The sequence below is a fragment of the Lissotriton helveticus genome, chromosome 1_1 (genome assembly GCF_964261635.1).
Source record: "Lissotriton helveticus chromosome 1_1, aLisHel1.1, whole genome shotgun sequence".
NCBI lineage: Eukaryota > Metazoa > Chordata > Amphibia > Caudata > Salamandridae > Lissotriton > Lissotriton helveticus.
The window spans coordinates 471,967,783-471,993,684 of record NC_136057.1 but is presented as its reverse complement, the minus strand read 5'-3'; the positions used below and the strand labels follow the sequence as shown (position 1 = coordinate 471,993,684).

Below are 25,902 nucleotides of genomic sequence, written 5' to 3'. Positions count from 1 at the left end.
GTCAATTTGGATTGTAGCTGAAGGCAGTATGAGTTTTTCTCAGTGGGGCAGTATGGTGTTCAGTGAGGGAGCAGATGTAGCACGGGGGGCAGAGCTGCTAAATTCAGAACTGGGGAACCAGGTTCAGCCTTCATGAACAGTCCCCCAGACCACTCTCCTGAGGGAGCACATTCCCATGCCAGACCTTCGAAGGCACCAGAAAAGCCCTGGTGTGTTAGCAACAGCAGGTGGACCCTAGCAGTGGCAAGTGTGGGTTCACCTTGAAGGCTTGCCCACCACAATCCATACTGAAGTTCACCTCCAGTCTTGCGGCCAGGCCTATGAAGTAGCAGACCCTAGAGCAACAGTGACTCTGTCACTGAGGTCACAGGACCCCTGAGAAGAGCTGGCTCTAGGGCGGTGAGACTGGTGTGACCGCAACAGGCGCTGACTGAGTGGGGGTGTCGTATATTATGGTTTTAAAAGCACTTGCTGCCTCCTTCCTGGCCGCCAGCTATTTTGGGCAATAATAAAAATGTCATGATAACTCTGATGAATAAACTTCTTCCTAGAGCGAGATCGGAGATTTGTCTAGTGGAAGTTTTGACTCATGGAAAGATAGCGCAGAGGGTTAATGTGCCTGCTGCAAAGAAAATGTATCAGGCCCCTCACAAAGTGCACATATTGTAAATAGGTCAGTGGGTTACTACTTTTGTCAGTGAGATCCTTTTGCTACTTGCAGTTTATAAGTTAAAATCCTAACAAAGAACAGTGAGCTATTAACTTTCATCTAAGAGCTGCATACAAACTGCAAGGTATAAACTAGAGCGTTATGGTTTTTTCCCTAAGCCTTTGATTGTCCTAATGTTGCAAAAAGTGTTATTTTTTATACAAATCAATGATTTTTCAAGAGAACCCCCAATCATGGTATTAAGTTTTAAATTCTGAGTTTGTGTTTCTCCAGGCCAATCACTATTAAACTATACTGTCTACTAGTATGGTTATCATGTGACTCCTACACCTTGTAGTCCTTTGTCTTATGTAACATTTCCTATACAGTCATTTATACACGTAAAATTGATTGTCTCTGTTTATATTGCTGACGACAGAAACTCCATGGCTCGGAAACAAATGGCTCGTGCTTCCGCTTTTAAGCATTTTTGGGACATTCTGTGATTAAAATAAATTCACAAAGTGGAATATGTTTCTTATGTCAATAGCTCATATTAATAGTTAAATAATCATGGGTATCCATTGGTTGAATTACCTAACATAATAAGCTGTAATTGGTCTGTGAAACGCCACACAAATACTAAAGATTGGGATGTTTTGCGCATCCTGGCCACACCTCTAACTCCGCCGACTGATCCAATGCTCAGGTTATTCCCGCCCTCTGATTCTCCGCCCACAGTTCCCCTACTTTTTTTCCCCCACTTCGACCACTGACGGAGACTCACCACTGCGCTCGTCCCTCAGCAGCCACTGTTGACCCTTGAAAAACTTCTGGTTCCTGGGTACCTTAAATTTCTCAACACCGATACCCTACTTTTCTCAACACTGGAACCCCTCCTTTCCTTTCAATTCTAGTAAACCCATCGTCCTGTACTACATGTGCCCATCTTTTCTGGGTGAGTCCCGACTGTACACGACTGTACTATGCCTCGGCAAAGCATAACGGCCAGGACAAGCCCTGTTCCCCAGTCCCCTCGCAATTCCCAAATAGATTGACATCTCCTCCTATTAAATAAAAACTTGCTTTTTCCATCCCACGGGTGAATTGGGGGGAGATAATTGACCTGCTGCACAATTAGGTTAGGTGCAGGGCAGTGAACGCTAGAGGGCGCTGTAATCTTATAATACATTTTCTTTTGAAACCCCTCCCCCCCCCCAATCATGCAGGTAACCCGGCAGCGCCTTCTCTGACTCCCCACTCACGTCTCTCCTATCTTGCTTTCAGTGGTGCCTTAGGAGTATTCACTTCTTTTACAGAAATCTGCAAGCTCGAGGAAAAACCACATCAGTTTCTGATGACAAAATGTTAGATGTTCGTTCGTGAATTTTTGTGAACGCACAAGTTTAGGGTACACTCATTGGATCTCCCCTTTTCTGTGATTTTCTTTTCACAGCCTGAAACTTGAGAATTTTTACCATTTTGGAAACTTTAGGATGAGAAAATAAAGAATAATCTTAACACTTCATCAGCCTATCACATTTCTTAAAAATTCAAATATGATTGACAGAACTCATAAGTTTAAATGACTATGGACATTATTTAAAGTGTGGTTGATTGGATACTCCCTCTCAAAAGTGGCAGATGTACCTTGCCCGTATTACAAGTTTATTACAGCCTATGCCATTTGTAATATAGTGGATGGGATATCTGTCACGTTTTGATAAGGTATCCCATGCACCAAACTATAAATGAATCAGCAAGTTATCTGTAACTTTGTATTCTTCAATGCCCACCCGATGCATTTTTCAAATGCTAATATCTCAAAAACTACTAAAAGGATTTACACCATCTCAAAAAACGCCCTTTAAGTGACGTTTTACATACATGCTGAGTTTGGTGTAAATAAGTTCAGTGTTTTTTTTGCTGTTACGGAGAGAAAACTTTTTTTTTGACTCTTGAATGAGGACTGTGAGAACTTCTTTCCCATGCATGGATTTGCACGAAAATTGACAGTGTGAACTTGAACCAGTTTCGCTAACAGTGTGGAAAATGTTGTGCAGTCGTTAAATAGTTCAAAAATTATTCGAAGAAAGCTTCATGTATGGAAGGTCTGTCTGAGTTATATCTAACTGCAAACTTGCTATTGCATACTCCAGTATATACACACACACAAAAGAGAGAAACGTTATACTTTGTAATCAAAATTAAAAATTACAATTTGCATTAAGTAATAATCACCAATTCTCCTAGTAATTCCTCATTCCTCAGTTGACCATCATCCAATGAGAAATGGGCTGGATTTTCCCCACCTCTGAAATTAGAGGTACTCCTGGTGTCGGAAACTGATGGGTGGGCTAAATATAGCCACTTACAGGCCCACTCATAATAAGGGAATTAATGTCAAATATAGTGTATAACAACCAAGCAGAAACAGTATTTGTCAAATACCGATTCGGATCAAAAAATAGGTAACATGAAAAAATGCGCATTTTACAAATGGAAAAGAAACTGTTGGTTGCTGGCAATTCATCACTTTTACATTTCATTCCACGGATGTTCTACGAACAATAACAAAACAAGCAAGACAAAAGATGTGTTAGCATTATATTTATTGCTTTTATAAAGTGAGTTTAAGTTTCAAATTGTTTGATAATAGATTAAATACAAACAAATGCAATTTGATACACTCCTTGAGGAAACCGTATATTTGTACATTTTCACCATTCACTTAATATCAGTAAAAGTGAACAATTCATAACTTACAAAAATGCCTACACTTAATCTTACTTGCCACTAAAAATATGATGTTTATTGTGACATATCTCCATTTAACGTTGTTCTGGTGCATGCACAGTTCTTGATATTTCATCTCTTCAAAGAAAACAACTTGTCCGATGATTGGAAAACATAATGTGCATTCACAAAACTGAACTTTGTGGCCTGCGCTATATTTTTTATTGAATGGTAGTCGGAACAAAAAGGTACTTCAGTACATATGGGCGATATCTGAAATACAGCAAAAAACCAAACAAATGAAGCAAGAAAATAATTCGAATCAACAACGGTCTCCATCAGACTGGAACTATTGGCAACCCCACAAATGTCCTTTCATCAAGTTTACTGGTGCTTAAAAAGACAGAAAGAAAAAAAAAAAAAGAACATTTTGATTGGACAGCCCAACATCACATGCAAGAGGCTCAATCATGACATGGACATTTTGCTGTTTATACCAAACCCATAGTACATAAACAGGAGTGGAAATTGCATACCAATGATCCCAAAGCTCACCATTATAGTTGTATGCGAAAGGCAATATATCCCCTCACCCCCCAGTAAGTCAGATATTATTAGACTGCAATTGTGCAGCAAGGCAACCCTAAATGAAAAAAGGAAAGGCTCATTCATTTCTCAAATAAAGACCTGAAAAAATTAGAGTCTGTGAGCCTGAGATCATATACTACTTTACTATTCATAACATAGCAAAAGGACCATTCCTACGTTAAAAAGGGGGGGGGGGGTCCCGTGGATCATCATAAGAACAAAAATATCAGCAAAGCGGAGGAAATGTGAAAAAGAGGAGCAGTTCAAATCAATACTTTTTACAAAAAAATAGTTAAGGTGGATTGCATAAGAGTAAAAATATCAGTAAAGTGGAGGAAATAAGAAACTGGAGGAACTCAAATCAATTTTTACAAAAAAATTGTTAATTTATTCTCATCTTAAATGTGAAGTGATTGTAAAACAAATGGTTGAAAAAACAATAAATTAGCTGTGCATTTATATTCGGAGCAATATAAAAATATAATTTATACAAGGCGAAAATTCGACTAAAATTGCTACCAGAAAGTGTGTACTATTACACTATTTGGTTGAGTGAGAAGTTTGTGGAGGAACAGCTTCCAGTGCACACTAGCAGACTTTGAACCTTCCATCATTTCTATCCTTCAGCTAGTTTCTAAAATATATTAAGGAAACAATAGGTCACCTTTTTAAATCAGTAAAATACATTTGCAGTGGTGCTTTAGTGCAGACATTAGCTTTAACCTGACGTTTCTCAGCATTACCACAGCCCTGGGGTGGTGTGACTTTGAAACATTTACAATCTACGGCACGCTTTTTATCAACAGACCTTATCTTTGAACGACATGTACAAAAAGGTATTTCAAGCAAGATGGCCTGGAAGAACCAAGAGGGCTGTGCTTTAAAAATCCACAAAATGACAACAAGCTTTCCATAAGTCCTCTACGACAGTTAAGGAATTAGTCATACCATCATGCAATGAAAATATTTTTGGTAACCCGAATCACACAAAATTTGTATGCATTCTTACGTAGGATTATAATGTAATAGCATTCAAAGCGGAGTCTTTGGTCCACAGTAGACAGGCTTTGTCGATTTTGCGCCTGAATATGGATGTCTTTCTCAGTAGATATACATGCATTTAAAGCGGCCTTTTACGGCTACGCGATTGGTTAATTATTAGTCTTATACTTCCTAGCAGCATAAACTGGACGGCAAATTCCCCTTGCTTAAAAATCTCCCAAGTGCAGGTACCATCCCACCATTTGTTCCAGGTCCTATTGCCGCCCTCAAACTTGCTAAAGAAAAGTAAACAAATAAAAATAAAAGTGGGGTACATCAGGTTGGAGGCAGGAATCTGGGTTTAATCCCATTGGTCTGCGAGCCACTGTGTTTCAGCCGCATTCCCTTATTACAGAATACAGTCCACTGATTTAACAATAATTTAAGAGCACAAAAATATTTCATCAGCTGGCGGCCAGAAGGGCCTTCTCATAGTTGACTTGTGGTGGAACGGCCTACTGGCTTGTTCTGTACTCAATCCATTAAAATAATTTGTTTGTGTCTATCCCATGTTGAGAGGAGGCTATGAGTCCATTGCTGGCCTTAAAACACAGCAACAAGCAAGTTATATGGGCCCGCATTTATGTTAGGAGACAAATGGGTGCAGAATGTGATGCGGAAAATGGAGATGAGGTGCTTTGGGTGAGGAGAATATACAGCAATCATTTCGCAAACACATTGCATGAGAACATATGAAAAACAGGGTTCCTATAAATCATGAATCATGTGAAAATGAATGCGCTATGGTACTTGAAGAAAAAGAGGAGTAGCAGCAAAACATGGCTCACTATACACAAAGGGAGAACAAATTGACAAGTAATAGGGTCATTTTCTATTGTCCCTTGATAGAGGCATGAGTAGCCTATTACCATCCATATACAGGGCTGAGGAATCTGTTTACTTGGTGTTATTTCAAACATCCCAATTTCATGTTGAAGGGTGACTGGTCTGTGTTTTCATGCTTGCACACATACAGGTTATTGTGTGATTGCAACATTGAACTCAAAATCAACATACAAAGTTTACAGATTAACATGTGCCAATTACAACTATCTACACAACATCGGGCAATGTTTACACTGAGGTCAGATTCAACCAGTAGTTCGAACACGGTATCCTCCTTGAGGCATGGCAAAGACAAATCGTTGTATCCCTCATATGTATAGAAAGAAGGCACAAAGGTATTAACTATATGCTAAGGAAGGGCCAGTTCAGTAGAGTGGTATTTAGTGTCCAGAGCAATCTGCAGAAGAATCCAAAGCAGAGGTATCTGAAACCCTGAATATTTTCACTACAGGCACTCCTTGTGTAAATGAGTTCAACTTAGATTCATTGTGCATGAGTATATCATACATGGAGATCCTGAAAGACTGTCCTAGATCCGGCCGCACTGAGCATATTTTGTACTCCCATCATTCTTTGGCCACTAAAATCAGAAATACGTCATGAATCTCCACGTGTTTTGCTACATTCAACGCTTTTAGATAGAATGAAAGATTCATGACCTCCTGGTCTCTCTCGCCCACCCTCTTTCTCTCATCCCAAGTTTTGTGTGAAAATAAATGTGGTAATACAACATCTGATAATACCATGGGTCATGGTAATTAAAGTATGCAGTACTGCCACACTATAATGAGTTGTTTTACAGAATAGAAAACAACAGGGATCTGTATTAGGTCACCAGGTTTTGCCTGGTGAACGATTTTTTGGGAAAAAACGGATTGTTTCATTAAACAATTTGTAATACTAATTCAGCAGACAACAGTAGTTTACCCCTTGAATTGGGATTTACTCTAAACACGTACTGAGGCACCCAGTAGCTTTCCACCCTCATGATTGGTCCCTGGGGCTCAAATCCGAACAATTTTCTTTAACATACAGTCTACAGCATACACAACCTGTGCCCATTCCACAAACCCGGAGGGATGTACAGTCTTACTGGAATATATCAGTAAGAATGGATACCAATGGATGGAACAGTACGACTTATGAGTACCTTCATTTAGCAGAGTTCAGAAATCCAGAACAGAACGTTAATAAATCATAACCTATTTTATTCCAGACAAGTTGAACTATTTCATTAGTCGTTGATTACTGATTCTCTTTTTAAGTACTTAAGGGGTGTAGCAGTGATTATGTTGTGATCCATGGGGTGAGTTTATTGTTACCAAGGGCTCTAATATTTCCCCATCCTAGTTCCCCCACAAGCTGTACTGGTCCCTCTTCCCTGCACCAGCCCCTTGCCTTGTTCCCAAGCAGGAGATCACTAGTTTCACTCAAGAAAACAATCTGGAGCATACAGGTGCTAGTCCTACCTCCATTCAACTCGGGAAAAGGATAAACACATAGTATCTACCTTATATCTATAGGAGACAGTGGCTAAATGGATAGAGTAGAGGAATAACATGATCACTAGAGAAATTCAAAGCCATCATGTGAATTTACAGACTATCAAGTCTAGACTTAAAATAATCTGTGTTCCTGGTCTTCTGACATCGTGTACTTAACAGAGATGTGAATGCCCATACAGAAAGTGTTTTGATTTTAGTACAGGACTCTGCACACACAACTTCTCCTCTAAGGGTGAGGGAGCTCTTCAAACATTCACAGTACACAATTTGAAAAAAGCCCATGCACACCCCTCCCCAACAGTGCATCTATTACAAGCCATACTCAATTAGCATGTGCCATCGACTGGCTCACTATAAAAGCACTGAATGGGTGGTGATAGATCGTGTGGTGAAATTCTTGACCCAATTCTATTTTTTTATACAGATACAACATATCACCTTGTTTAGGTTGTTGTGGGCCCTTCTATAACACTGGGGCATTTACCCTTCTACCTCCATTATTCTTAATCCAGAGTCAGCCTCACGGTGCCGAAGTAATCATTGGCGCTGTGAGGCCGACTTCGGCAGTCCACTATTATCATTCTTTGTTGAGGATAGATCATCATCTCCGGTCCGCACAGTACAGCAAGGCCGACTCTGCCAGAGGCCCCAGTCTCCTACCATTACATGCTCTCAATGCACACTTTAATTGAACCATACTCCTTGTAACAGTTGCCTCTGAAGCGCGCACCGGTTTGGAATCCTACATTTGAGATATGTATTTCTGCCTCACTGGTCTTCCCCTTCCCACCCTCACTAGGTGCCCAGCTGGGCCCTACATGAGTAACACTCCCCTAGAAATCTTGACTTTGTATGGTGTACACGTCTCCAGATGTCCCTTATTTTAAGGTCCTGATAAACCCCCCCTTCTCCCCCAACCCTTTACGGGGCCAAAACGCCATCAACTTGTGCTATAACAAACCATTTCTGGCCTCTTTGAATCCCAAAGGTGGCCTTTGTAGGACACTGTTCATTTGTGAATGGTCGTTGATGTATATTTTAGAAACCCTATACATACTGTATTGTGTCACATTACTTTTTGAGACACTGAGCACTTTCAATTTTTCAATTATTCATTGTATACAACAAAATTGGATTCGTCATTGTTTTGTGTATAACATTTTCTCCTTTTGACATTCTGCTCTCTGGTTTGAATTTGCTACATGCAGTTATGTATCATTGTCCACAAGAACCATTGTTTTTGTAATACTGAAAAACACCACTGACACTGCTTCAGCCTTGTTATTATGTGCATTACTTCTGCCCTACAGCTGAGGAGAAGGTGGCCCTAAGACTAAATTATACTACAGAATGCAAACCCAGTGTACCAAAGGAAACTTCTGAAGCGTTTTTCCACAAGTTTATGCATCAACGCAAGAGAAACATCGGATTCGACGTTTTGACCATCAAATTAATTTAGAACCCGTAGGCTGTTCTTATTTCAAGAGTGTGCGAGCCTTCTCCAAATCTGAAGTAAATCTGAAAAGAAAGCTCAAAGAAGGCTTTCTGGTTCATGTGAAAAATCACAATAATGCTCTTCAACAAAAGCACGTCTACTTTCTTGGCAACCTCCATTGAGGAACTATATTTTTGTCCCCATGTTCAATATATCCATCACGCATCAGCGTAGAGGGAACTTGGACTGATCTTCCAAATAGGACAGTGATAAGAACTCCTTCCATGCAGGTGAAGGCTTCAGCAGTTTAAGGCATTATGCATTATGGCATAAATGGTGGTCAGTAGATAAGCAGCCCAAGCACTCCGGCATATGTCTCAATGACTAAGCCTAGAAGTGGGGAGAAGCAGCCCTAACTGCCAGTCTGACACAGATAAGAAAGGACAGACTCAGGTTCTTTGAAGAAGAGCACCTTATGGGACAAAGGTCCTAACCTGAGAATGGAGTTACGCAAATGTACTCCCATCAATGTGACTTAGTGAATGGAATAAATGTACTTAGACGCTTGATGTGCATGGGGTGGTGAAGAAGCTTGCAGTTAAGTTCTAGGTGGAGCCTGTGGAAGTGCCTGAAGGACTGAAATACTCAACAGCACATACGAGTAAAAGGGGCATCCCATTCTCTAGGTCAGACTTGGGTTTACAGAGTTCAACATTTTAGACTGAAGAAGCTGTAGGAGAATTGACAGGCACTCGATAGAGGGCAACTGGGAAGGCATGGGGGACTTACAACAGTGGGCTAGGGGCTGCGTCTATCGCTTATCACAGATCCGCATTCCTTGCAGGTACTTATGTGCCAATTCGTCTTTAATCTCAGTTTCAATTAAGGTGATCCCTCAAGATAGTTCATCATAATTTTGCATGGGGTTCCTTCTTTCCCCGAAGTTGCCAGAGCCACTGCCCCAAAAGGGACCCTAGATGCCTGTTTGTGGAATTATAAGTAGAGGATAAAAACTGCTGGTCTAGAATTGTAAAGTCTGTTGTGAAGGGGCAAATCCCAGGAAGTGATCATATACGAGCTAGGAGGATTGATATTGGTATTAGGTGGAGAGGCAAAGTATGTGCCAGTGCTTTATGTTTTCTCTTGTGGGGTGTAAAAACGTACTCTTAATCCTATTGTAGGAATTACCATTAGTCTGAAGGATGGGAACTGTACAGCAGCATTTACATCACTGTCAAGACATCCTTTGCTGTGTAAATAATAAAGACCAGATTTAAAGCAATAAATAATATTTGGCGGTTTGCAGTCATTCTGGGAGGAGGATTTTGCCAGTGATACATCCAGAAGAATTGTGTTTAAAGTAAAACAAATTGGGCAAAAGCAGAATTGACTATAAAACCAATGCAATATATTGTAGGTGTTCTTGTTTGCTGAAATGATCTTTCGTAACAGACAATCTCAATTAAATAAAACACTATTTATGAACCCTTATAACAACCATGCCACATGAATGGAAGAACTATACCAGCAAAACATTGTAGAAATACTGCAGGGTTGCTTATCAAGAAAGAGCCATATTAAAACAAAAGAAATGGTACATAAAAATAATCATCCAGAGAAAAATGCTTTTGGCATACATTTTCAAGTTCCAGCTTTTAAATGACAGTGACACAGAGAATATTTCAAATTAGATAGACATAAACAAAAGCAATAATGGCACTTATAACAATTCAAAGTTCAATATTAACAAAAGTTGCTTAAAGATGACATGTAATTAAACAGAGTTCAATGCAAGGCACAATCCAAGAATGCAACAGTGTGCTAATAGAACAAACAATAAGAAAAATCCTAAAGGAGGTGAACATTCTATGATGGAAACAACAAGCAGAGAATTCAGAGGTCCTGTACATCATCACCAAATGGGATCTGTGCTGTGAAGAAGCCACAAACTTGAATCCAAATGATCTGGTGCTACCAAGCCGTCCACTGAGTCCCGACAGAGCGTTGACAAAAGCCATAATTGCGCGATCTTAAAAGAAATATGTACACTATACACCCTGCATCTCCAGCCCACTGAACCGTATTAGAACCACAGTATTGTAGCACACATTGAGTCAGTTCTTTCTGGGTCACTGAATGGGTTCCACATAATTTGCTGGGTACAATCCAACTTGCCCGCTAGCCAACCGTCCTTTGCACCAGCCTTGCTCATCTTCATCCTCAATTTTCAGTAGCTCCTCTCCTGTGAAAAACAAAATGCACATTGGTGGCATGCTCACAGTTTCTCTGTTTTGAGTCCAACAAATATGAAGCACAAATTACAAGTCTCAATACCATAAACAAACTAGCAATGTTTTGTTGGAAATTCAGTAGGCAGGTGTAGGCTGGAACCTTTGGTCGAATGTGGTAACAATTGTGAAAATGCACAGCAGATCACATGATGAAGAATACTGCCCTAGGTTTAGTTTAGACTGAAATCGGATGAATTCAGTGAAAGCTATACAGACAGAGGCAATTACGCGGTTCTTTTTGATCAGAGTTTAGTGTCTTCAACGTAGTACTGGAGTGGATTACCATAAGTAAGTGATGGTTAGAAGCTGGACGAGAAGAGCCTTGAAAAGTCATAAAATAGTTCCACAAATGTATTAGCTGGATCTGGTGGCTCAGTGAACTAATGCATCCACTATAGGGGCCGGTGTTTGGAGACATTGTCACAGGTTCCAATCCCAGTAGGTCCATTCAACCTTTTTTCCTTCTGAGGTCGATAAAAGGAGTAGCATTGAGTTATGGAACACGCGTGCTTTACAAATAAAAGTTATGTTTTATTTAGTTAACAACTGGTCTAACATATCCACACACTGAAAGCGATCTATTAGGAATAAGGTCCACCTGACAATTGAGGTTCTTTGATGCACAAGTTACTTACCTTCGGTAACGATATATCTGTAAGAAACAGTAGTTAGTGTTAGATTCCTTACCTTAGAATATCCCCAGGCGTCAGACTGGATCCGGAAAGTCTTGCGTAGCAGTACCCCTACGCTTCGGTAGGCGTTGTCTGCGGCTCCGCATCCGTCGTCGGCATCGTGGTCGCCGGAATGACGTCGGAGTACTTAGACGCCGCCCTCGCGCGCTGACGTCAGTTCTTGTACATAGCTTTCCGCGCCAGGAACGCAGAGCCATGCCAGAGACCGACACTGGTGCCATAAAACTAAGGCCCTCAAAGGGAAATACCTTAAGCCTAGATATCGGTCTGCAGAACGGGGAGGATGGGTGGGGCGGTAAGGAATCTAACACTAACTACTGTTTCTTACAGATATATCGTTACCGAAGGTAAGTAACTTGTGCATCTGAAAGAAACAGGTTAGTGTTAGATTCCTTACCTTAGAATAGGTACCCAGCAATACCAACCCCGGTGGTGGGTCTGCGGACCAAGATCACACCAGAAAGTCCTGGAGAACGGAAAGGCCGAAAAAGCCATCTCTCCGGACTTCGCTGTCCAGACAGTAGTGTCTAGCAAACGTGTGCAGCGAGGCCCACGTAGCTGCCTGACAAATGTCCTGCAACGGGACTCCCCGACCCAGGGCAGTAGTAGCTGCCGTGGCCCGAGTGGAATGGGCCCTCAGCCCAACAGGGCCAAGGATTTAGCAGACCTTGATGCACAACACGACCCAACGAGAGATGGTCCGTTTGTGCACCGCCCTCCCCTCTTCGCGCCCACGTAACCAACACAGAGATGGTCGTCCACCCGGAACTGGCGTGTGCGATCTAGGTAGAAGGAGATCGCACGTTTTGGGTCCAGACGGTGGAGCCTCTCTTCCTCCTTAGAAGGATGAGGATGCGGATAGAAGGTGGGCAAGGTGATGGACTGCCCGATGTGAAAGGCCGTAACAACTTTGGGCAGGAGTGAACAACAAGTTTTTTAAACAACTTTGTCCGAAAGGAGGCTTAGAAGAAAGAGCCTAGAGCTCACTCACTCTCCTGGCAGAGGTGATGGCAACCAGGAATGCAGTCTTAAGAGTAAGAAGACGAAGAGGGCAGTTGTGAAGTGGCTCGAAAGGAGCGCACATCAGAAATGTAAGAACAAGGTTCAAGTCCCACTGAGGCATCAGGAAAGGAACAGTAGGGAACATGTGCGTGATGCCCTTCATGAACCTATTAACAATAGGGGACTTGAAAGGAATATGCTACTTACCAGTATGCATCTGTTCTAGGCATGTAGGGCTGCTGACATTCATACCTGTGCATAGATCGCCGCCTAGTGTTGGGTCCGGATGATTGCACTTTGTTGTCCTGGAAGAGTCTTCGAAGTATCACGAGATAGGTGACTCCTCCCCTGGACTACAGTGCGCATGGGCATCTTCTCCATCCTCAGATTGTTTTTTTCCGCCATTGAGTTCGGATGTTATTCCTATACTCCAACTTCGGAATCGAAACTAACCTACTTTCTAAGGCCAAAAAGCCTCCTACCTCGACGGTATTGTTCTCGTTCGGTACTCCTTGACTCGATCAAACTTTCCATTTCGATCCGGTCGTCGACGCGGGCCGTTGGGACTTTCGATAGAAAGAAGCCCGTTCAAAAGGTGCCCACAATGCCACGCAAAATTCCCGCGTACTGACAAACATACAGTATGCAACAGGTGTTTGCCGTCGGACCACAACGAGCAAACTTACCCAGCGTGTGCCCAATTCCGTTTGAAGAAAACCTTCCGGAATCGACGAGCCGCTAGGCAAGAGATGCAGCGGCAGGCACCGGAACCCGAGAACATCTTCAAGGACGAACACGACCTCCTTGAAGCAGCGGACTCGGATCTAGAAATCTTCACCATTGAGGACCAGTCGGACTCCGACGACCAGATCACGCCGGGGCAAAAAGTGAGTACTCCGCCCCGACCCCGCTTATCCCAAAAGAAAAGGCTCCGGTCAACGCATCGCCTAAAGGCCTTAGCCGAGATCGACACCTTTCTTCAGAAGCCCCGCTTTCCGGCTCGGCTCCGAAGCCAAAGACTAAGTCTTCTGGTACACCTGGCCCGAGTAACACTCTCCCCAAAAAGGTTGTCGACCCGAAAAAGGTTGTCAAACCGAAGGTCGTCGACCCAAAGACAGTTATCGAACCAAAAACCGTTGAACCGAAGAAGGTTCTCGAACAAAAGAAGGTCGGCCAACCCAAGAAAGTTATCGAGCCGAAGCCTGTAGAGCCGAAAAAGAGCTCTGAGCCACAGAAGGTCGTCAATCCAAAGAAGATACTGGACCCGAAGAAAAAGCCCGTCGCCACAAAAAAAGGGCGTCGACTCGAGCAAAAACATCGATCCAAAACAGGTTGTCGACCCACAGAAGGTCGCCGGACCAAAAGAGACTGTTAAACTACCAAAGAACGTCGACAAGGACAAAGTTGTCAAACCGAAAAAGGTCTCCGACCCTAAATCAACAGTCAATCCAGAAAAAGCTCCACGACCTAAGGCTCTCGAGCCAAAAAGTCACGGACTAGTCACTAAGCCAAAAACATCTGCGCCAAGGCCACGGACAGTTGAGGAAGAACTCTTTCATCCTGATCCTGTGAGTGAGCAACAGTCTAAACTGTATATAGACCCTGCAACAGGAAAGCTTACAGTTTATCATCGAAAAAAAGACCATTGGACACGGACACTCCTTCTCCTGTTCCTCCAAAGAAAAAAGACTTTGGGACATCTCCCTCAAGACCTTTTACTCCTCCTCCTTTCTATCCTAATATGCCTTTGTGCCTTACTCTCCTACACATTCACAGTATGATGAGGAAGAGAACATGGGAGTAGATCCTCATGGCAATTTTGATGAGCCACAAGATCCTGATGCACAAGATCCTGATGCACAAGACAACCCATGGGATGAACAAAACGATCCATATGATCCACAGCGCATCCCAGACACCTCCACATACCCTACAAAACCGTCGCCTACTGACGACACCATTCTTTTCAATCAATTAATAGATAGGGCATGTGGACATGCACACTGACCCCATCGAAGAGGTCTTTTTATTTAACATCTTTCCTACCTCTGAAAAACATGTCAGGACACTTCCCATGTTAAAATGGGTACTTAAACATGCGCCTGACATATTCAAAGATCCAGCCAAAGTGCAATCATCCGGACCCAACACTAGGCGGCGATCTATGCACAGATATGAATTCAGCAGCCCACATGCCTCAAACAGAGAAGGCTGATCAGGAAGCCTCAAGAAGGCAGAAATGGCAGAGAGGTAGCCCTTAAGAGTGCCCAGAGCAGATCCCTGCTGGGCAAGAGAAATCAGGAAGAGGAGAACATCTGAAAGGGGGGCAGAGAGAGGATCCACAGCCTTTGCTGTGCACCATGCCACAAATTTGTTCCACCTGCAGGCGTATACAGATTTTGTGGAGGGACGCCTGGCTGCCAGAATCACATCACAGACTTCAGGAGGCAAGTCAAATGGCATCAACTGCTGCCGCTAAATCTCCACGCATGGAGGTGGAGGCTGGACAGGTTTGGGTGGAGGACCGTCCCCCGCTGCTGCGACAGAAGGTCCTCTTGAAAGGCAGACAAATCAGAGGATCTACTGACATGCGGAGTAGCTCGGGATACCAGTATCTTCGTGCCCAGTCCGGAGCCACAAGAATGACTTGGGCCCGGTCGCGCCTGATCTTCTTCAGCACTCTGGACAGAAGTGGTATAGGCAGAAAGGCGTACAACATACTGCAGCTCCACTTGCGATGAAAAGCGTCTCAGAGCGAGTGCCGCCTTGGCAATTCCAAAGCGCAGAACTGATGACATTGCGTGTTCTCTTCGGTGGCGAATAGATCTAGCTCTCCCCACTGCCGAAAGAGGCCTTGCGCCACGTCTGATTTCAGACGCCATTCGTGATCCATCATGCACCAGCGGCGGAGTTCGTGACGCCCTGGTGTTCCAGCCATGTCCAGCGGCGCAGAGCCTCCTGACAAAGGGTCCACGAGCCCACCCCGCCCTGTTTGTTGCAGTACCACATGGCGGTGGTGTTGTCTGTGAACACCTGCACTACACTTCCCCGGACAGAGGGAAGGAATGCTTTAAGTGCAAGCCGGATTGATGTGGAGCCGGGACTCCGCCGGAGACCAGAGTTCTCTGATCTCCCTCTCCTCTGATCTCCCTCTCTCCCATATGGCCCCCCCAACCCAGGAGGGACGCATCTGTCACCAATACGTTCTCCGGGTGGGAAAGGGAGAGAGATCTACCGCTGACCCAATCGTGGTTCGTGAGCCACCACTGCAACTGGTTTGCAGTGCCCTCCGAGATCCGGACGTAGTCGGACGGTTGCCCTGATGCTGTGCCCACTGAAACTTCAGGTCCCACTGCAGACCCGCCACCAGGCGTGATGCACCAGAAGGATGCAGGAGGCCATCAGCCCCAGGAGCCGCAGCGTCAACCTGACCGAGACTTGGGATAAAGGCTGAAAGATCGGAATCAGAGCCTGAATATCCTGAACCTGCTGTTCGGCAGGATAAATCCGAAACTGCGCTGAGTCCAGAACCGCTCCGATGAAGAGGAGCTTCTGAGAAGGACTTTGGCACGTTGATGGAGAACCCCAGCGAGTGTAGGAGGTCGGCCATAGTCTGGAGGTGGGAGACGACTGTTTGGGGCGAGCCGCCTTTAACAACCAGTCGTCGAGATAGGGGGAAGACTGAAACCCCTAATCTGCGCAGATGAACGCGACCACCGCCATCGCTTTCGTGAACACCCGTGGGGCACTGGTAAGGGCGAAGGGGAGCATGGTAAACAAAGTGCTTGTGGCCTACAGTGAACCGCAGGTATCGCCAGTGGGCCAGGGATGTGGAAATATGTGTCCTGCAAGTCCAACGCTACTATCCAGTCTTCTGGATCCAGGGCAGCTAGGACCTGAGCCAAAGTCAGCATCTTGAACTTCTCCTTCCGAAGGAAGCCGTTGACGCTCCATAGATCCAAGATGGAGCGTAGGCCCCCTTTGCCCTTCTTGGGTACCAGAAAGTATTGGGAATAGCAACCACGTCCTACTTCTGGCCCAGGAACACACTCGACAGCCCCCTTGGCCAAGAGGACGTAACTTCCTCCTGCAGAAGTTGCAAGTGATCCCCTGACATGTGGTGGTACTGCGGTGGCATGGGTGGAGGGGTCGCATCGAAGGGGAGGGAGTAGCCCCTTCGGACGATTTGCAGCATCCACCTGTCCGATGTGTTGCAGCACCAGTGGAGGAGGTGATGGCGAACACTGCCTCCCACTGGCGTCGAATGGGCCTGAAAACTCGGAGAATTTTGAGGCAGATGCTGCGGGGGCGGGTGTGGACTGGCCTTGCCTGTGTCCCCCGGCACCGCCACGTCCGCAACCGCGTTGAGGTGGGTTTTGCAGCCCGTGGCTAGCTGGACGTGAGGGGGCGCCCCTTCCTTGGCCACGAAAGGGAGGCCAAGGCGTTGGCCGAGGCCTAAGGACTTGGCCGTAGCCCTGTAGTCCTTAAAACGTTCCAGCGCGCTGTCCGCCTTGTCGCCAAAAAGGAGACAGCCATCAAAGGGCATGTCCATAAGGGATGCTTGGACATCGCCCGAAAAGTTGGCGGACCTTAGCCAGGCGGCGAACCGCCACCATCGTTGTAATCGCCCTGCCTAGCGAGTCCATGGTATCCAGTCCACACCGAATGGAATATCGTGCTGCATCCCTTCCCTCCGCGAGGGCCTGGGTTAGCTTTCCCTGGACCTCCGCCGGGCACTGCTACAGCACTTCCGCAACCGTATCCCACAAAGAGTGAGAATAACCGCCCAAAAGGCAGGCGGTGTTGACCGACCGCAACCCCAAACTCAGTGAGGAGAACAGCTTCTTACCAAACTGGTCGTACCTTTTGGATTCCAGATCCGGAGGGGCGGTCGGGAATGCGGTCTGGGAAGTAGAGACCTGGATCACAAGGCTCTCAGGGGTGGGGTGAACTGACAGGAAACTGGGGTCGCCCGGAGCCGGGCGGTGGCGTCGGGCCACGTTCCGATCCACAGGGAGGCCTGTGGAGGGCTTGGACCAGGTGCCCAACGTCAGTGAGGGCCTCGTTGAACGGCAGGAGAGGCTCCGAGGAGCTTGCCTGTAATTTGAGTACCTCAGTGAGGAGGTTAGTCCTCACGGCCGCGACTGAAAGCTCAAGAGCCAAAGCCTTGTCTGCCCGAGTCAACACTGTACGCAGCCCCCTCCTCTGTAGCCACGTTAGGAGGGGAGACAAAACCAGTGTCGGGCGAAGTGTCCAGACCACTGGCCTCCCCAAGTTCGTCCAGTCCTGACTCAACTGGCACTGCATTGCCAGAGGGTCCTCAGATCCCTTCCAATCCCCCTTGTTCTTCATCTCCTGAAGGTCAGGAAAAAATGATGGAGCCGGATCGTTGGTGAAGGGCTCACCTATCGGCGTCGAAGACGGCACCGGTCCGACTCCGGATCCGGACCGGGGACGACGCCACCCAAGGACGACGCCGGCGGAGGGGTCGTAAGGTCGACCGGCGTCGACACGGATCCAGTCCTGGATCCTGCGGAGCCCTGCGGCGTCGGGACCGAAGTCGCCGAACCCGGAGCACCCGACGGCGCCGGGGCCGAAGCTGCCAGCCCCGCGACCGGTCCCTCGACCTCCTCCTGGACCGGGACCTCGAGCGGCGCAGGGCCGACTGCCGGATCTCGAGTCGCTTACGGGACCGCTCCCGTCTAGCTTTCGACGTCAAGGCCCGGCAGTCGGGGCACGACTTGTCATCATGGTCGGCCCAGAGGCAATAAAGGTACCGACGGTGGGGGTCGGTAACCGACATCTGTCGGCTACAGTCGTCACAGGGCTTGAATCTGGGCATCTCTACCTGCACCAGAGTCGATAATGACTCGAGAAGATCCAAAATAGATCAAAAAAGTTAGTCAAAAAGTGACTAAGGAGAACTGCTCTTCCCAGATCTGCGCTTGCTGGAGCGGAAAAAATAAGAACTGACGTCAGCGCGCGGGGGCGGCGTCTAAGTACTCCGACGACGTCATTCCGGCGAACACGCCGCCACCGACGGACGTGGAGCCGCAGACGACACCTACCGATGCGCAGGGGTACTGCTACGCAAAACTTTCTGGATCCAGTCTGACGCCTGGGGATATTCTAAGGTAAGGAATTTAACACTAACCTGTTTCTTTCAGATATAATCTTTGTTTTATCACTAATAGGATGTTATCCACGATGTTGCATGTAAGTTTACTGCAGGTAACCTGACACATTCGTTGGTAGGAAATAAGCCACTGAGGACGTTTGGGAGCCCAGCGTGGGCAGGCAGGACACACTCAAAGTGCATAAAAGTGCATTGACACAGTTCAAACGTGGTTGAGAATGTACTCTGAGCTCACCCAGAAATTGCAGTTTGGACACAGTGGAAATCTACTTGTACATCAAAATTAAAGTCTGTTTTGTGATAACGGGGGTGACTAATGCCATTTAAACAAGGGGAAGAGAGGTTTTTAAAGAGAGAGGGTGCGGGGATGTGACATATAACTAGCTTTGTACATGGTGGATGTCATGATGCTAAAAAGCCTCAGGATTTTTTTATTCTTTTTGGAGACAAAGTTTGTGATGGAGTGTATTTGCAGGATTTAAAGTGAGGAACATTTGTTAATTGTACAGAGTGAGAGCCTCCAGTGAGTCATGGGTTAGAGTAGCTTTAGATTGCAGCAGTTCTAACTACTACCAGTCCCAGTGTTTTTGTCCTGTCCCAAGAGCTCCAAAGGCCAATCATTTTTGCAGCTAGATAGCATTTTGCAAAGTACTTACTTGGGTTTATCTAAACGGCTGCTAGGACGAACAAATGAAGCTGCCTCTTAGGAACTGGCTGCAAAGACAACAAGCACTGGCATATTCAGTAGGTCTCGATTTGGGACCTTATACGTGTTTAGCCAGAGCTATTGGCTTTGCTAATATTTTTAAGCTATGGTGTAGAGTGAGGGAGCTGTGCAGCATGTTAAAAAGTTACAATAAAGTGTTGTAAGCATTTTTGTTGTTTTATATATAACCAAGAAGCTGCTATGTAAAGCTAAATGACCCTATTGTAAAAAGAATCTACATAAAAAATGTCTTTTTGTTCTTGCAATGCTGGCAAATTCTTCCTGCCTGTTCTAGATTTTATGTTTTGTTATGGAGCAGTGTTGGTAGTCGACCACAAACAGCGCTGGTAGTGAGGTGGTGCTGCACTGGTGCAGAGCTGGTGCTGAGTGATGTTGAGGTGGTGCTGAGTGATGCTCAGGTGATGTTACGGTGCTGCTGCTGAGTGATGTGGAAGTAGTGCTGAGTGGCGCTGACTGGTGCTGCGCTGATGCTGAGTTGGTGAGGAGGTGGTGCTGCACTGGTGCAAAGTGAAGTTTGTCTTCGAGCCAGGCAGTTTCTGTCATCAGCATTTCTCCTCCCTTTTTCCATAGAAGCAGTTGAAGCATGAATGGTAAAATATCCTTGTTTGAAAATGTTTTCCATATAATTATAGCTCTGCCATATATGCCACATAATACATCATCTGCTGCATAATCAGACGATTTTAGCTAAAAAAAACTGTAGCTCAAACAGATCAAAAGTTACTAAAAAAGTGTGACTTGTGCTGCTGCGAAGAGGAGGGCCCTTTGCAAAGGTTGACTGGTCACCTTTCTCACAGCTGCATTTGAATGCTACACTAGAACAAATTGTCATGTATTCCTATAGGTTCTGAATCAATCCCCCTATTCCTGACCCTATTCTGGTTAAACTAACTATCAAGTTAACTAACAGTCAGCCCATGAGGCAAGAAAAGCCCCCATGATGCAGATACCGTTATCTGACGCAGTCACACTACGGCACAGGAACGTGTTATCTGATTAGGTCATAACGCTTGAGATCTAATTAGACAAGCGACATTCCTCCAGCCCCTGATAAGGCATACGACGTTCTCATAACAAATCAAACCTATGACAACCTGGAAAATCCGTGCGGCCATTGTTTTGATTTCACAGAGAACTTCAGTAAAAGAATGTGCTAACGAGCAAGTCGTATGACATCTTTATTGACGTATCTATGTCCATCCTTACGTCAATCTCGGCACCTTTAAGGTATAAATATTGCCGATCTTGCCCTATGCAAACACACGCGTGGTGACGAGACGGAGCAGCCATACTTGCCGAAGCCAGAAGCAGAGCAGACCCCGCTGGCAGCAGCCCCGCCTTCCTGACGCGCTGAGAGACGCGCTGCTATCTCCTGCCGAGAGACCCAGCACCGGCGCTTTCGGGCAGCCCTCGCAGGCGGCCTGGAATATCGAGAGCAGAGAAAGAGATACCATTCCTCATTCATCCTAACTTCCAGGTACAGACCTGAATAACCCCTCACAGAGAATTCTTTAGTTAATCACTTGGCAAAAACAAACTTAACTTAAACTGTAACTTTCTATTCCCGCCCACGCATTAGACTTAGGTCAGGTACACGGGGTAGGCGTATTTAGAAACACCAGTTGAGTACGTTTAGTCAAATGTATATGTGTATGTAAATATATTTTAATCATTTTAAACATCATATGGCTCAGAAACCATATCAATGTTTTTACAGTATTATTTTATATTATTGCTTTTAATGTATGCACTTTACTTAACTATAAGTATTGCAATAATATCGATCCATTTCTCTTGTACGAGAAAAGAGACTGATCAATAAATAACACCTTTTTATTGAACACGCCCGTCTCTTCCTTTTCTCTACAATCTGATGAGACTAAGAATGCACTTACTGACTGAGTAAAATAATTGCCTTGTGCTCACACGACTCTGGAGATACACTCTTGATTAGGGGAGAGCAAAGTTGTCATGTTCTATGGTTGTCAGAAACTAAATCCCTTCTTGTCTAATCAGGGGAGTTAATTCTTTCCTGAACATTCGAGAAAGTTTTTAGCGAACTCTGAGCTACGCTGGCAAACCCAAAACTTAAGTCTAGTATCGACAGTAGTAGACCTAGTTAACGTCTGGCCTAGGCCTTTACTGCTGTAGGTATTATTCCAATGCGCAGAGCCTATTGGGAAGATAGGAACTACACTACATGGCGCCCAACGCGTTTGGAAAGGGCGATAAAACTAACGTAAGACATTTAGAGTAACTCAGTCGTGCTTTCTCACTCAGACCCCTTTTCCCAAATACTCCAAAGACGTCTGGAGTGGGTGAAAGGTAATATCCTCCAAAACCTCGCAGGAGGGAACTCCTATGTAAGGTTCTTGGTTTAGTCAACGTTGAAGGATACACTGTTCCAAAATATTGTGCATCTAATCTTTGTTCCATAAGAAACCTGATCTGCAAACAAACATAATACCATCCTGTCGGTAAAATGGGAGACAGTGATGATGAAAGAGAGGCAGTTAGATTAGCAGCTGAAATAGCAGCAGCTGATACTGCAGCACTAGATGCGGACGGGGATATAATACTCATCCCGGTCGCCAAAAGGAAATCTATAACCTTAAAACTTATAGAAAATGGACTGACACCTAGAGGTGGCACAGTCATATTCGTAATTGAGGCACACGAATATCGGCAGACAGAGGTATACTATACATGGATACATTTTCCAGCAGCAAATGCTGTAACAAAGTACTTCCACTATTACAAAATAGAGGTTCCACCCGACATTTACACTCCTTTCGAGGAGGTGGAAGTACCACTCAAATTCCAAGAGCATTTGCTCTTATTTGATGGCGCCCTAATACATAATAATCACATCACCAGGCTCGGTCCTTTAGGTAGACCAGGAGCAACGTGGCCGGTCTTAGCCGGATACACACCACACCCAGACATCGAAGGAATGTCTACAGGAGAGCTGTTAATACAGCTAAAACAATTACTAAAAATTCATAGACAATTAGTCCAGTATGTAATGCGGACTTCAACAATTCAGCCAGCGATTAAACTTCCACAGCTGACCCCTCACCAGGGGAACACAAATAAAATCACACCACAGAACATCCAATCCTGCCTAGGTAAAGTTCCGGCTAAACGGGAACAGATACCATTCTGGTTGGCACAGAAAATCACCCAAATAGAGGCGGTGTTTCCTGACACCACCCCGCTAGAAAAACACAGGATTCTGACTATATGTCTCCCAATGGGAATCGCACCACACATAGATGACTGTGACACTTGGGGTACAGTCTTTGCTTCAATCTACACAAAAACGCACGGTGTTCCATCCATTTCGGTAATACCAGATGTGCTAAAAACAAATTCAAGATGAATACGGTCCAGAACCAGCTTTAACTCTTGGTATGAAATTACTGAAAGACTTCAAGCAGGTCTCGGCTATATTATTAGCCAATATAAAAGGTGAAGCAGCAAACGTGGCGATCCGCCAGAGGTTAAAAGAGACAGATATAGCAGACCAACCAGCTGAAATTGCCAGAATCATAGAAAAATCCTATGAAGAACTAGGTAGAGACCGTTTAGGTGGAATACCAGTAAAACCGCAACTGACTGAAAGTCCAGAAAAAATATTTTTTAATAATAATTCACCAAAAAAGAACTGGGATGGAAACAAACAATCCAATCCAAAAGAAAAGAAATTCCAGTCCCGAGGAAGGTCTCCTAGGCGAAGGGAGAAATCTCCGAACCAGAGACACAGGTCACCCCAGAGTGACCCCTCTGGGAAAAGATATAACCTTAGAAATAGGGATAATATTAAAAAACCTGATAGATATCAAGACATTGATACACATCCCTCTCAATCTTTTCAGACTTCCTCGCAGAAATCGGAAAGAAGAGGACGATCAGAACAAAGAGAAGAGCACGCCAAGTCCAAAGACAAGGAACCTGCTCAGCTAAAAAAGAAATTACAATTTCCAAAAAAGAAGGTAGCCAGTATCAAGGTAGTTAACAATGCCGAGAATACTGAGGACACAACTGAAAAACGGAGAGTGGGCTCAGACAATGCTAGACAGCGCAGCAGAAGTGAGCATAGCTCGCAAAGTCCTTATGAATCATCTGGAGACAGTGGACACGAATGAATATCTTCAAGTGGAAACTGCAGACACCAGAGTTAGCAAACCCCACAAGATATACGAGATAACATTACGTATAGAGGGAGATAAGACTAGGAAAATTAGGGGACTATTTTGGGATAACCTCTCCAAGGGTTATGACATCCTTCTAGCTGAAAAAGACTGGCCACCAGAGTTTGTCAGGGAGTGCCCTCATGGCGAAGAAGTAATTATGCCTGCCTTCTCGAATCAAATCCCGATTCATAAAAAATACACACTTGCTAGAAAGTGGGCAGTGGCCTTAGCACCTGCTTTATATAAAAATCATGTAGGATGGGATGAGGATTCTCCTCCTCACAAAATCCAGTTAAAATCACAACCTACTGTACAAAGGCAGTACCCAATTAAGCAAGAAACTAAAAAACAGGTAAATGAAATACTAGATCAGCTAGAATACCAGGGGGTGATTGAAACTTGCACCTCACAAATGAACAATCCTTTGTTTCCGGTCTCCAAACCAGACAATTCATATCGTCTAGTTTTGGATTACCGACACCTTAACACATGTTGCAAAACCTTTGCAGTGCAAAACTCACACAGTGCTGCACTAATGAATAACATAGTGCGCAAAAAATACAAAACAACCTTGGACATCTCCAATGGATTCTTTTGTCAAAACATAGCACCAGAGAGCAGATATTTAACTGCATTCTCAGTAAATGGCACTCAAAAGCAATTCTGTCGGTTAGCCCAGGGGTACAAGAACAGCCCGGGGGTATTCTCAGCGAGAGTAACAGAATTACTGCAACTATATGATGATGAAGCATTATCTTATGTCGATGACATTTACTTAACAGACGATGACTTGGATACTCACTTGAAAAGAGTGAACACCATAATACTTGGGTTCGCAGCAGAGGGTTACAAATTCAACTTTAAAAAATCCAGAATTGCCCATCTGACAGTCCTATTCTTAGGATATGAGTTATCAAGTGAAGGTAAAAGCCTGGCAGACAATTTCCTAGAGAAATGTGCCGTAATCCAAGCTCCTAAAACACTAAAAAACCTACAGTCAATTCTAGGCTTCCTAAATTTCGGAAGAACATACATTGCAAATTACGCAGAAAGGGTCAAACCCCTTTATGATCTAATTAAACCAGACTTTAAAAGATCCAATTGGACTCAAACACACACAGAAATTTTGAGATCCTTACAAACAGACATGCTAATTAAAACAAAATTAGAAACACGTGATAACACACGCAATCTTGTGATTCGAGTCATCCCAGGGAGATGCGGATTCACATACCTAACCTCTAATGAGGGAGAAAAGGTACCAATTGCATTCAAATCACACTTGTACACAGAAGCTGAACAGAAATTCAGTAATACAGAAAAAATCATTCGTGCAGTTCAAACCGCAATAGCTAGAGAAAAAGACATAGCTGACGGTAGACATATCACAGTCAGAACAGCAGAATCAGCCTTTGAGGCATTAACAACACCATGTAATTTACCAACAACAACATTGAATCCGGAATGGATACAATGGGTGAATTCAATCACAACGGACAAAGTATACTACTACTTTGATCCAGAACTAGAAGAATTAAAAAATCTAAAATATGAAAAGACGTATCCTCTGCCAATCGACATTCTGCCTCTACGACATTACGCCTGTGTAATCTATACAGACGGACATGCTCAACCCCCCGTTTGGGGAGAACAAGCATACAACCCCACATGTGAGATTACAAAAGAAGTGTGGCGCGGAGGTAAACTAAAACCTCTATTAACAAAATCACACTCAGTAGAAACTAATTCAGAACAACAAACTGAAATAATAGCATTGAAAATGGCGCTAGATAATGCGGATCGCGAATTCCCGACACTTATAGTGTCAGATTCATATTACTGCATCAAATCATATAACAAGGATTTGCAGACATGGATTCAGAACGGTTACAAAGATGACACAGATGCACCAATAAAGCAGAAATTGCTCTGGGAACAAATAGCTCTTTTACAAAAAGAACTACCAAGGACTCACGTGACACACTCACTGAGTCATCAGCGTGATGGCGTTCACGTTGTAGGGAATTCATTGGCTGAAACAGCCGCAGCGGCAGCCAC

The 25,902-nt window shown here is 44.6% G+C and overlaps 1 protein-coding gene across 4 annotated transcripts in view; it reads right to left on the bottom strand.

Moving 5' to 3' along the window:
- Nucleotides 1–4,338: 4,338 nt before the first annotated feature.
- Nucleotides 4,339–25,902, bottom strand: part of PACSIN2 (protein kinase C and casein kinase substrate in neurons 2) — a 581,107-nt gene continuing 559,543 nt past the window's right edge. For 3 of the 4 annotated variants that reach the window (XM_078673891.1, XM_078673889.1, XM_078673890.1), the window contains one exon: nucleotides 10,187–11,042. In XM_078673891.1, coding sequence (XP_078530017.1) covers nucleotides 10,930–11,042 — 113 coding nt within the window. In that variant the 3' untranslated portion in view covers nucleotides 10,187–10,929. Of the gene's footprint in view, nucleotides 11,043–25,902 lie in introns of all 4 variants that reach the window. The other variant, XM_078673888.1, reaches the window with a different exon arrangement.